This window comes from Carex rostrata, chromosome 1 (assembly GCF_964058835.1).
Source record: "Carex rostrata chromosome 1, lpCarRost1.2, whole genome shotgun sequence".
NCBI classification, from domain to species: Eukaryota; Viridiplantae; Streptophyta; class Magnoliopsida; order Poales; family Cyperaceae; genus Carex; species Carex rostrata.
In genome coordinates, this window is record NC_135918.1 from 11284314 (window position 1) to 11298191 (window position 13878).

The 13878-nt window shown below is 31.8% G+C and overlaps 2 protein-coding genes across 3 annotated transcripts in view; both read left to right on the forward strand.

Moving 5' to 3' along the window:
- DCAF1 (DDB1-CUL4 associated factor 1) overlaps positions 1–13878 on the forward strand; it is a 78703-nt gene that overhangs the window by 56258 nt on the left and 8567 nt on the right. Inside the window, exons 1-5 of one of the 2 annotated variants that reach the window (XM_078307451.1) lie at positions 11179–11513; positions 11807–11885; positions 11975–12091; positions 12368–12546; positions 12743–13490. In XM_078307451.1, the coding sequence (XP_078163577.1) occupies positions 11305–11513; positions 11807–11885; positions 11975–12091; positions 12368–12546; positions 12743–13490 (1332 nt within the window). In that variant the 5' untranslated portion in view covers positions 11179–11304. Of the gene's footprint in view, positions 1–11178; positions 11514–11806; positions 11886–11974; positions 12092–12367; positions 12547–12742; positions 13491–13878 lie in introns of those variants that run through there. The other variant, XM_078307457.1, reaches the window with a different exon arrangement.
- LOC144566237 (NAC domain-containing protein 37-like) lies at positions 3472–7016 on the forward strand. The gene is made up of 4 exons (XM_078316206.1): positions 3472–3533; positions 5323–5503; positions 5789–6064; positions 6452–7016. Exons 2-4 carry the CDS (start codon positions 5341–5343, stop codon positions 6832–6834), a joined length of 822 nt encoding a protein of 273 aa, XP_078172332.1. The 5' UTR covers positions 3472–3533; positions 5323–5340; the 3' UTR covers positions 6835–7016.

A 13878-nucleotide genomic window follows, 5' to 3' on the forward strand; every position in this document is an offset into this window, starting at 1 on the left:
CATATGAATTTTAAACTTGAGACCTCCTACACATGACACCGACTTTAGCTGCTAGCTAGATTAAAGGCTGGTTTTCGAATAGTAGCCTTTAGCCACATAGAGAATATTATCTTAACAGTTGAAAATATTATCCTTCATATAAATAATAATATGTTCGAATTAAATTTAGGGTATGCAATAAAGATAATTTAAACTTTTAAAGTTTTTTTATTTTCATCTCATACTTCAAAATTTATATACACAATCTTTGCAAGAGGAATTGTGTTGGTCACCTTATTAATTTATCTAAATTTATTTCAAGGAATATAATTGTAATTGAGGAGAATAAAAACACAAATATATTTAAATTAATGAATGCACTTATGAGAACTTGAAGCAATATGAAAATAATTTAATAACTCCCAATTTTCTTTGTTATCCTAACTTTTGCTAGATATATATATATATCTCAGATATAATAATTTAAAATATTAACTTACTGTAGGAGCTTTCAACAAACTCTATATTAAGACCTTTTTTGGTTTAACATAATTGCATTCGAAGTATGAGATAATTATTTCAATTATATGAGTACATGAACAAATAATTAAGGCATTACATAAATGTGCGATCATAATATTATTGTGGCTGATACATTTTCTTAACCAATGGAAGATTTCTCATGCTCTAAATATATACTTTATATATATACCTTTCAAATAAGAATGATTGAGATCAAATTAAACAACATATCAACATGCTATATAGATTAATCAATTAACATTTTTATTACAAGCATATATAGACATACATAACTCAGTGCACCTCTCAAATTAAAGCTCCAATCTAGTCAGTGCTAAATTTTTTTAAAAAAAAATCTCTACTGTGAAAAATTACATCACTACAACTAATACTTGATATACAGGGACATAGCCACATAAAACAAGAAGCGAACACTTGCCTCTCTGTTAAAATAAATTTCAAAATATATACTTCTGTTATATATTTTTTTTCAATTTAAAAACAAAATATACTTAATTTTTTTTTATATAAAATTATGACTTACTGTAGAATATATACTTCGAAAACAATACTATTCTTTTGAGATATTCGATGTTTGGATAGAGCAAAAATAGCACTAACTCACTATTCTTTGTTTGTTTTATATGGGCTAGCTCACTATTTTACTAACTCAATCAAAAATTGAGTTAACTGCTATTCTCAAAATTTAGAATTAGTTCTATTCTTGCTCTATTTCTTATTTCATCCAAACGTACCCAAATGATTACAAATCTTGACACCCTAGCCTTCAGATATATATTAGCTCTAAATTATAGTCATATATACGTTTGGGGAAAATATATTCTAGACCAATGAAGAGGACATGACGAACGTGAATGTGACACATGGTACTGTACGTAAGATCCAATCCAATGCATTTATCGATCTCTAAATAAATTGCTAAAAATGATCAAACTTGGGTTCAAAGCAGCTAAAGTCGTGCAATACAAAATAGCGGCAGTAGTAATTAATGGAGGGGGTGGTAGTGGCTTGTGGGTTTTCTCCTTTCTCTCTCTCTCTCTCTCTCTCTCTCTCTCTCTCTCTCTCTCTCTCTGCCGTCCAAATAATAGACCACCTCCTTTTTCTGTCAAAAAATCTAGCAAAATATTAATCCTCTCCTAAAACTAGCCCATTTAAATAGCCATGTGCATGTCTAGAAATCATCTGCAAAAATAATTTAATTAATTTCTTGTGACACCAAAAAGAATAGTTAGTAATTCATGCAATATTAAGAATATATATTATTTTGTAGTAAAGAATATTGGGGCGGTTAGGTTTCCCAATTTATATATTTATTTAAATTCTTCAGTTGATCAGTTTTAAACTTGCAGTTTTCCTCATAACATTAATTTGCTACTAGATCAATAACTTACCTCATAATTATATATTGTTATTTCAATCAAAATTTCGGTCGACAATTAATGATCTATGGAGGATGATGTTTCTAAAAGTAATTAGAGCATGCAAGGACTTTATTGGCACAAAATCATTAGTTTGATTAGCATTAGCTAATCAACCTAGTTACAATATATAATTTGTATAATTATTAGTTTAGCTTGTAGGCTAATGACTCACTTGCATTTGATTTTGAATTTATCTAGAGTTTGACTTGTTTGATTAATTAGCATCTTAATTGATAGGTTGAGTTCAATTAATTAGTATGAGCTCGATCGGTTTTATATGGCTGAGTAGATCGATCTCAAGTACAATCGATACCTATATATTATGTAATTAGAAGCATCTACTAGATAACATAATTAAGATGGTTATTTTAAAAAAAAATTCTAAAGGTTTTACTGTAAGATCAATAAAATATTAAATATATTTTTTTAATTATGAAATAATAATTATATATTAAACATTTGACATTTCATTTTGAAATATAACATGAATATAAATACAAGATAAATTATGAAGAGTTTGAGTTTGGGTCAGTCCAAGTTCAAGAGTTTAGCTCAATTTAATTAATTAAATATATAAATAAAATAGGATCAAAATCTGTCTGCTTGAGTTTAACTTGTTTGCAATTCTAATTTGTTGAATATATATACTATAAATGAAGTACATATAAAAAAATTTGAGCATGAGATGAGGTCGATAAAAATACTCAAATTATTTCTAGTGTATGCGTTAAATTTTAAATTTGCGAGTTTTCGCATCGAGGACAATTACCTTTGCTACTAATTCTATCACAATTTTTTTGAAGTAAAATTGGGGATCAAGCCACAATTATTATTGAGAACTGGTCTTTAGTCTAATGACAAAGGAAATGTTCTCTGTGCGAGAGATCACATGTTTGAAACTCGAAAGGAGGAAATCATTATAGATATTAAATAGTTAGGTGGCTTAACTTCCAACCTTTATTAAAAAAAAGTCACAATTATTATTTTTTAGCATGAGATGAGAGTCAAAACTCTCAAATTATTTTAGTACTAAATTTCGAATATACAACCTCTCATATGAAGAACAATATCTTAATTACTTTACTAAACGTGACAATTAATGCCTTAAATCAAAAGGGATTCCCAAATCAACAAATTGCCGTGGTTAATTATGTCTCTAATTAAGCTGCCCCCCTCCCCAGGTGCACTGATAATTTATTCAGATAAAAACAGATATGTGCTTCAAGTTGACAATTTAGTTGGTAGATCAATCTATCAGTTGGATCTATAGAATACATCATCAATAGAACAAAAATAACCCAAAAAATAAAAAAAATATATGTAGAAAATCTATCGCTTTCTAACTTTGGCGACCGCACGCGCACTTCATGATGGGGATACAAACAATTACACATGTAACTATCAATGTGATTACACGCATTAATTAATGTTCTTCCATTACTTACCACTATATAATCTATATATATATACAAAGGTCCCATGCTCTCTTAATCATTCATTATTAATTCATTCAAGTACAAAGCAAACATTTTCTCAAGCCTGATCGATCACTAGCTAGCTACTCCCTGCTTGGATATTACTGTTGATTTGGTGAGTGTTAATTAATTCTTATTATGAGTTCTTCATAAGCATCATTATTTTTGTTCTTTAATTTGGTTCAGTGGTTTTCAAAATTATTTTATTTTATCTCTTGGTTTATATATGATGACTAGCACTATATGAAGAATTTTGGGAATGGTAGCTAGGTTCTAACAACTGTATATATATGCACAGTAGCTTTCATTAATGGCTAGGTTAGCTAGGTTCATTTCTTTAGAATTAAGAATAAATGCGTGCTTATTAGAGCCATTATTTTCTTAAATTATCTCTTGTGATTTTTGAACAAATTCATATTACTTCTGCCACTAAAATTAAGAAAAGAGGTCAATTCAAAGAGCAATTAAGTGAGCCAAAAATATATTATGCTTTTAGATTATATTCACACATACACCCCAACAACAATGATTTTGAATCGGGATATCTATATTCGCCAAGAATTAAATAAAAATGAAAACTTGAACATTTGTCAACAATGTACACCATTGGTGGTGAGTCTGGTGACCTTCAGCTACCTTTTGAGTTGTATGCATTTTGAGTTTGAATACTGTGTTAATATAAAAAAAAAAATGCGGCATGTAGCGAGCCGCTGAAACCCGGACCCACCGATGCTTATCTTTTAGTTCCTTAATTTTGAGTCCATCTCACAATGACTCGCCACATGATGAGCTACATGCATTCACACCACATAGCAGCATGTTTTTATGTATAGGGGTGGTGGATGTGAAAGTATCCTAGCCAGCTTGTTTTGAAGTACACTCAAAGAAACATGTACACACAACCTAGATTCCACTATACATGTCTAAACTCTTGTACCCTTTTTGTATATATGAACTTTACAACATGGCCTTCGCAAGGTGTAAGAAGGAAAACTTAATTAGTATACAATGATGGTTGAATAATGTAATAGTATATATATATATATATATATGCACACTTCCAAGCTTAGAATAATATAATTTGGCTCTTTAATTAAAAACAAATCCTTTTGGGCATTTTTATTATGAAGTTAAAAATATACAAGACAGTCATATTTAAAACTATACCAAGGTATTCATATACTAGACTTACATATATGTGCAAGAATTTTTGGAGGGCATTTAAGTAATTTTTTCTTCCTTTCCCCTCTGATATACTTTGCAGATAGGAGACCACTCACAATGTGAATTAAAACTAGCATAATGTAGAGTTTCTACAACGGTGACATTATTACTTTAGTAGACCTAATCATGATATAGATATGGTGCAATTTGCATATTTTTTGCATGAGTGCTCCTAGATTCTCAAAAGGGCTCATTTATGATCTCTGTTTGTTTACTTGTATAGAATCCCTTGCTGTCTTTAGTCTCCCCTTACTTTATTTTTATTCGTACAGTCCCTTTTTATATCAAAATAGAAAGTTGCAATTCTGAACCTGTTTGGATTTGATACATGTAAATAATTAAGAATATGTGATTTCAATTCATTTGTCCCTGCATTTTTTTTAAGACCATCATAAACCTTTGGTGGTTACAAATATTATTCCAAGGCAACTCTTACATATTTTTTTTTTCTAACATTTACATAAAAATGCTCAATTTCAAAAGTTCAGAATAAATAGTAACCACATCTTTGAGAATAATAAATTGTGCAATTTTATAATAAAAAGAGAGAAAAGACAAGCAGAGTGTGTGGGCTCTAGGTATGACACCTAAGATCTCCTTCCCTTTTTTGGCTCTAAAGGCTTCTATGCCCCACACCTCTCTCTTTCAAAGCACTAACATAAAAGAAGCTATACTTTCAGAGATTGCACTAGCTAGCAATGGAAGAGGAGAATTGTTGTGTACCACCTGGATTTAGGTTTCACCCCACAGAAGAAGAGCTTGTAGGCTACTATCTCATGCGCAAGGTCACCTCACAGAAGATTGATCTCGAGATAATCCGGGATGTCGATCTCTACCGCATCGAGCCATGGGATCTCCAAGGTAATTTATTAAGTTTTGTTGATTATCTACGCGATACAAAGACAATAATGAGATTAATATGATTTCCGTTTTATATATTTGATGGAGGTAACTTAAGTTTATAACATAATTAACAAATTTGTTAAATTAAACCACCTTGAGATCTGAGATTGCACAAAACAAAAGTAAAGAGCATATATATCCTTCCAATATATATAATATGTTTTTAATGAGTAAATGATGCTTATATGTATATAGATGGATATATAATAATGGATTATTATATATGGTGCAATTTGAATGTAGAGAGGTGCAAACATGGCCATGAAGAGCAAAGTGAATGGTACTTCTTTAGTTACAAGGATCGCAAATACCCAAGCGGGACTCGTACTAACAGAGCAACCACAGCAGGGTTTTGGAAAGCAACGGGCCGTGACAAGCCAGTGGTTTCAAATTCTAGGGTCATAGGGATGAGGAAAACACTTGTGTTCTACAAGGGCCGTGCACCAAACGGGAGAAAGAGCGATTGGATCATGCACGAGTATCGTCTCCAATCAGGCGAACATGCACCACCTCAGGCAAGTTATATTTTCTCTAATGTGCATCAGTGTATAACAATTATAACATGATATATACATTAATTGTTAGACATATAATTGCAAAATATATAGATATTATAACTTTCTTTTGTTAAGAATTCATCACTACCATGCTCCACCATCATCATTACCTATATAATTTTAAATGTTTGAGTAAAATCTTTTGAATATATAAATGTCTCTTCCAATAAAACAAAAAGATTGATCCTCTTTTAAGTTTGTAGCCCCACACCACTTAATTAATTTCCTTACAATTCATCAAGTATATTTTTAGTGCAAATGTATTAGTTTCTTTCTAGTTACTTATAAAAGACGCATGCTAATCATACTAATACAACTTTATGTATGAATAAAATCACTTTTCAGGAAGAAGGATGGGTGGTGTGTCGTGCATTTAAAAAACCGATCCCGAACCAAAGGCCGTATTACAACAATTTTAACCCGTTTTGCTACAATCAAGCTAACTTCTCTAGAGCTAGCAACTCTATGCTTTCTTACCAAGAACCAGCAATGCATGGAGAATCCTTGAATTGCACCAAGGAACTCCAGAAGAAGCACATTTTTCTGGATCAGTATACAGAAATGCCGCAATTGGATAGCCCGAGCTTGTCAAATGGTTTCGATGGCATGATGAACTCGATTAGTGAAGAACAAAGCAGCCAAAGAATTGATTGGAAGTTTCTTGATAGTCTGATTTCGTCTAATTCTGACGAGTTGGGTTCGTCAATCGCGCCAGTTTTCCCGCTTGATTAATTGAAAGACTTGAGATGATAGTTGATATTATTTGTGGTTATTATCTTTATGTTGAACAATAAAGGAAATTGTAGATGACTAATGTAAGAACTTTGCTAGGGGCATTAATTGTAAAATCGTGTAATTGGTATGACATTAGTGTAATTGTGTATTGATTTTGCAAAATGCTTCTCGGCACCATCATATAACTCGTATTTTTATTTTGTCGTTAGCGTAATGTATTACGGTGCATATATGGTATATGTCCCATTATATATAAGTTCTTATATACCTCGGAATCCATTTCTTTAATTACTAGCCAAGTTCATTACCAGATAATTACCATCTGATTGCGCACTAAGCATCATCATACATTTTATTGTAGATTGACTAAAATTTCACTGTAATTTATCATATATTTTTAATGTCATTGATATAAAAAAGAACATTCACTGTATTTGATTAAGTTGTGTTATTCTGAGAGAGATTGTAAAAAAAGAAGAGTCGGAATGATCGATGAGTTCATTATCTTGCACACTATGACACACACATGAAGTTGTATACAATGCTTAACTAAAAGTTCAATTAAAAAAGGTTGTTATAAACAAAACAAAAAGGTAAAAAATTAGAAAATGCATGACCAGAATATATATAAAGTAGCTTTTGCCATCAATTAATGCAAATAATTCAGTAATCCTTAATGATGACAAATATACATGAATTAATTATAGTACTGATAAGTCTGAATTCAGCTATGGCTATGAGACTTTGAGATATCTCACAAAGTTTCAACCCAATGCTGTTATAGTGCATTCAACTTTATTTGTTGTTTAATTGGATTATATACAAGACTGAAAGTGACATTCAAGCACCTCTCAGTTCCAGTTGTATATTAATTATACATACTTTGCAGTAAAGATTGACTTCAGAAAAGTAAAAATATAATGAAATTAAAACCATCATTTCCCATAAATTCATAATTCATTTGTCATGTACAAAATAATGGCGGCAATCAGTCGATAGCGACAGGCATGCACCTACATGAAATATTTATTCTGTCAAAGCAAACAGTAACCTTAAAAGATATCTGCATAAGCAAATTTCATTTCTTGATTCCAAATCTTTACTTTTTTAACTTTCCGATGAACCAATTGTAACTCTGCATTGTCTCTTCTTTACGGTGCCAGTTTGCTGGCATAATCATAACTAGACCTAATTTATCTATGCCCTCTTCCATGAAAATGACTTGCATGAAGTAGCAGTTGTGATTTTGAGAGGTGGTCTAGCATTGACAATGACAAGTTCAAAACAAACTCTAAATGTATGCACTAACCACAGATCATGTTGCAATCAATATATATGGTTTAAAGATTGATTTATACCTGGATTCTCTTATAGTGCATTGTGGGTTTTTTAATGGCAGGGCACCTAGGCGGTGACGGTCGGTGACGTTGAAACCCTAAATTACAGGAGAACCACAAACACACTCAATCTCAAATTCACAAGTGGTTGTATAATAATCATGTTTGTTGGATATTGATCAATGAGATTTTTTTTTGTTAAGATATGGAGATGCATTTGTTTCTAATGCTTCCTAAAACAAATCTACCGGCCGGACATTCACAGCCATATATATCGTTTGGATCATACACTCAAAGATACAAATATATTTGTCGAATATCTCTTAGAGGTCATCTATATATAGAGCTCTCTTACAAATTCTCTTATTTGTCTATATGAATAAAAAAAAAATGAAAGAAAATGGCAAGCATTTACTGTAAAACAAAAGCAGAAGCAAATTATTTGTCACCAATAAATCTATAACATTTTGAAACAAGGATTTCATCCCTGGTTCCACACACAAAAAAAAAATAATAATAAGTTGGATTTGGGACTAATAAGCCCAAAATGGAGAAATAATTCCAAAAGAACCTGTCCTTTTTATTCCCTGTTTTGAACTATTGTATATAATTAATTTTTAAAGTTTGTTTAGTAATACTGGGCCTGATTGAATAGCTAGGCCTATTATTAGTCAATGAATGTGGTTAATTTATATTGGGCCGGATTTTCTTTATTATTTTGGGCCCCTTTCGGAGATCTACATCAATTAACAGTGGCGGCGGTGTTACTGGTACGGCATGCTCGAAGATGTATCCAGGGCTTGCCCTTGCTTGATATGCGCTTGTATATTATTATCTACATCCCTAACAAAGCACCGTGTGAAAATCTTTATTAATACATTTTTAATTATATTTAGAAAATAATCATGCTCATGAACTATTTTATTAGAAAAAAAGGAGACATCTAAACTAATAACAAATAGAAACCTTAATTGACAATGTCTTAATTCTATTATTTTTAAGATATTAGATTGCCATGTTTAATAAATAAATGTAAGCATTTAAGATTAAACATATTTCCTTAATTATTAGTACAACAGCCACAAACTATGCCGATTTTTTAAATATCCTCAATCAAATACAACAATACAAAAATACAAATTTGCCCCCGATCTTTCTTTTTTTTTAAAAATGCCCCCACCGCCATAATTCTCGGTGGTCCATTTCTTTTCAGAACTGTCAGAAATTCCCGACGGTTTTTTTTTTTTTTGAAATGAAAACACTAAACTGAATTATTGATAAAACACAAACTAAATTCTCAAAATGATCTGTGTTTGTTTATAACATACCCTAGATCTGAATATCAAAAATGCTAAACTAAATTTCAAAATGAAAACATTTTAACTAAAAATAAAAATATAACAAAAAAAAAACTCTTAATATGAGACTTCATACATTTACATGATCAATGTTCAAGACAGAGTATAGTAAAGGATGAGAGAATAGAAAGTTAGATGGAAAAAAACTTAATCGGAAACTTAAACTCAAGTTTTGAGACTCTTGCCTTTTCTTTTTTTTTGGCAAAGGGAAGAACCTCAATTGCTGATTAATCATAGGTTTAGTCAGGTTTGAGTTTAAGTTTCAAAATTGTTAGTCAGGGTTTTATATTACTGGTGGTTCATTTAGTCAGGTTTTATATTAGTCATTTGATATTAATCATTAAAAAAATAATGATGAACAATTTTACTCCTCAATTACTACTCAATTACTCCTCATTTTTTTCAAAAAAAAAATCGGAAACTTAAACTCAAATTTCAGTTACTGATAGTCCATTTAGTCAGGGTTTTATATTATCTATTTAATATTAATCATTAAAAAAATAACGATGAACATTTTTACTCCTCAATTACTCCTCATTTAAAAAGAAAAAAAAAACAGAATTGTCAGAATTCCTTATGGTTCTAAAAAGAAATAGATCGCTTGAAATTCTGGCAGTTGAGGTATTTTTTTTTTTAAAAAAGTCGGGGGCAACTTTGAATTTAATTGAGGATATTAAAAACTTAGTAAATTATGGTCTTGATGAATTTAAATTTTATTAATAAAATTAATAAAATTTAAATTTGTAATCATAGAAATCCTAAAACTAAAATATCCTAATAAAACGGTTAGATCCAATATATTTTTTTTTCTCTACACACATAAAAAATGTCACTTTTTTATTTTATTTCTATATGAATCAATAAGGTCAAAAATCAACATTAAAAAATTATCCGCATTATTGTTTTGTAAGTTCTTCTCACCTCGACGAAGATTGCAAAAAAAATATTTTTGTAAGTTCGCGGTGCCAATCAGAACAAAGTCAAGATGGTGTAATATTTTATATATACATAGAGAGAATAATATAGTTAATATTTAACGGATCTATATTACTATTTGAGTTTTAAATTTGAAGTTATTCAAATTTTAAAAATTAATACCCAAAAAAAATTAATGCATTTGAAACCTTTTTTTTGAAAGAACAATAAGATAATAACTCTAATTTCATGAGTTTTATGCTAGCGAGTGAAATAAAAATAACTCTGACTCTTCTAAATAATTATACACTTTTAAAATAAAAATATAAATGAGATACCTAATAAAATCACTTATAGATAAGAAAAACTTTTAGTGTCTTTACTCTTTAGTGATATAAAAAAATTTAAGTTACTTTGTGGAAAAATTTTGTCTCTTGTTTTTATTTTTTAACGTCACACACATTACTTTTGTGATAAAGTATATTATATCAGTAAAAAAAGAAAATATATAAGAAAGCTAAAAAATTATAGTGAAAAAATTAGTTATATTAGATGAATAAATAAAACAATATAAGGTAACATTTCTTGTAGAACAGACTAGAACGGTTCATATACCCAACTACCAATTTTACCATCATTGGTGCATCGGTGCTCTCGGAGCATTCAATAATTGAACAAGTATTAAATCGTTCCTGCGGTACATCATACCACAGAGCCGTCTGCTCTAGGTATAGAAATGAAGCGAACCTTCTCTTCTCCGTCTTTCCCTCTCTCGAATTCTTTTTGCGAACATTAAAAAACGCTAACCCTAGATTCTCTCTCAACTCCCTATCTATTACTGTACAATTTCTAGAGCCATGACTGAACCGGCACCTCCAGTCGCTGCGGAGGCTGCAACGGCTGCGGTAGCGACGGAGGGAAGCGGCGGCGGAGGAGGAGATGAGGTGGACGATGTGGCGGTGGAGAAAGCACAGAAGTTGATGGACAGAATATTAGAGACCCAAGCAAACCCTAATCCTAAGCTTATTCATAGCCTTGCATCATTGCTCGAGTCCCATGAAGCTAGGTACTGATTTTTTTTTGTGTAATATTGGGAAATTTCGGAGATATTTGGGGATATATGCAAATTTATTATCAATGTGTGTGTATTTCTTTTATAAAATATATTGTTGGGTTTTCAATTAGTGATATGTTGCTTACTACAGTGTAAGTGAGCTTTGCTAATTTGAAAAATTAAGGTGGTGAACAAAACCATGATTATAAACACCTTTGATCTTTACTAATTTTTGATAACCTCACGTGACAACTTGCTAATTCAAAGTTCCTATTTGCTAATCCCAAATTGTTGTCTCCTTTCAGGTACTTAAAGGAGTCAAATTCTCTGTCCAACAATGGAAGAGGTTCTCACACCATTGGGAAACTAGCTAATATAATTCGGGTATGGGATTAAACTTCGATTATAACGTATTATATGTACAAAATTTAGTATTTCTTTTGCTTCATGATTCTCTACATTTACCTTTTCAGGATAATGATGATTTTTACGAATTGGTATTCTCAAAATTTCTGTCAGAGAACCGATGTCCAGTCAGCATCAGCTCAGCTGCTGCTCGGTTACTCATTATCTGCTCTTCTGGTTGGCTGGTTTGTTATTTTTCCCTTTTTACCCCTTTATTTGATTCCTTTGTCTGAACATGTAACCTAGGAATGTTGGCTGTATCTGTCTAGGATTTTCATGTGCACCGGTTACTCACCTTTTGCTTTCTAGAGAACTAGCTTATTTCTTTTAAATTGCATGTAAAACAGTATTTCACTTGCACATACTAATATTAAACTTTATAATTTCTGGGGTAATTAGTATTTTATAGGAAATAAGCAAGCAGTGCAATCTGATAGACTATTTTTTTTTCCACTGGTCAGTTCCCGCATGTATTTGACGATGCAGTTTTGGATAATATAAAAAAGTGGGTGATGGATGATGTTGCCACTGCTGGTGCTGCAAATGAAAGCAACTGGAAGCACTTGGGGAAGAACAAACCGACTGATACTGAGCTCTTGAGAACCTATTCTGTTGGGCTTCTTGCTATTGCTTTAAATGGGTAATAATCCTATGTCTTGCAGCTATTCATTAATTGTTTTGGATATAGCTGATGTGCTTCTACAAACCTAAATTAAAGTATTTAATCTGAATTGAACACATATAATTACTAAAATCAAAGAGTGAAGTGTCAGTTGTGCAAAGCAAAATGTTGCCTTTCATAGTAATAATTTTTGTTTTTTTCCTGTTAAATTCAGTGACGGTCCGCTGGTAGAAGAAATCTTGACATTAGGCGTTTCAGCAAAGCTCATGCACTTTTTACGGGTAAGAGTACTTGGAGACGCCGCATCAAGTCAAAAAGGCAATTCTACACTCCCTCCAGCAGGTGTCTCTGTCAGGTTGAAGGATGATGCCAGGGTCAAATTACGGATAGGTGATCAAATTTCTGACAAAGGTACCATTCCAAGACTGTTAGGGGATGCAAATGGTGACTTGTTGAGTTCTGAGTTGACCGATTCTTCTCCAGAGATGGTTGGTTCGCGCGACATATCAGAGGAAAATGGAGATGTTACAAATAATTTGGGGGTACTTGAGGGGAAAGGGCAATTAGCTGACGAGAACTCACTAAGGATTAGAAAAGTAAAGAACAGAGGTAAAGGGAAGGCTGGTGAAGGCATTTTAGGTAATGAGAGAATGCTGATGTCACCGGGCTCAAACCGTGGGTTGAGAGACAGGTCACTGGGAAGGGGTGAGGAGGCTAATAAAAGAAACTTTGATTCAAAAAAGACTACGGGCATTGTTGATTCGAATGTTGGGTCTATCTGTGGAGAAAGCAATGATGAGAGGCTGAGAGATTGTGTAATTGGATCAAAGGATATTTCAGAGATTGTCTTGAGAGCTATTGGAGCAGCAGAGTCTGAGGCCAGGGCAGCTGGTGCGCCTTATGAGGCAGTTAAAGCTGCCGGTGATGCTGCAGCTGAGCTTGTCAAAACTGCTGCTTTGGAGGTAATAACCAGATAATTCTTAATTGTTTTCTTTATGCTTGTAAATGGAGCTTGTGTCGTTTCTTCATCATTAAATATATTACCAACCTGATGTAACAATGTACTTTGCTCGTCTTATTAGTGGTACCCTAGCTTTTTAATAGCAAGATTTTGCTTTTCGATGATATTGCAGTATTATTTCTCTGATATAGCAGGTGAATTTATTGTTACTTATCATCCACCAAATTTGATATGAGAGTACTTTTAGTATTTGAACGATGCTTGTACTTGTTTAATTTTAAAATGATGCAGCATTGAACCAAGCTAGTTATTGTTTAATTTTGAAATTATGTAGTATTTAAATCATAGATGCATTTATATCTACTTACTGTATGAAGTACGGACAGTAT

Bases quoted from the DNA above. Each gene is read 5' to 3' on its own strand.
- LOC144566237 (XM_078316206.1), top strand. From the start codon at position 5,341: ATGGAAGAGGAGAATTGTTGTGTACCACCTGGATTTAGGTTTCACCCC. The intron at 5,504-5,788 runs GTAATTTATTAA...ATTTGAATGTAG, and splicing joins CGAGCCATGGGATCTCCAAG to AGAGGTGCAAACATGGCCAT. The intron at 6,065-6,451 runs GTTATATTTTCT...CTTTTCAGGAAG, and splicing joins ACATGCACCACCTCAGGCAA to AAGGATGGGTGGTGTGTCGT.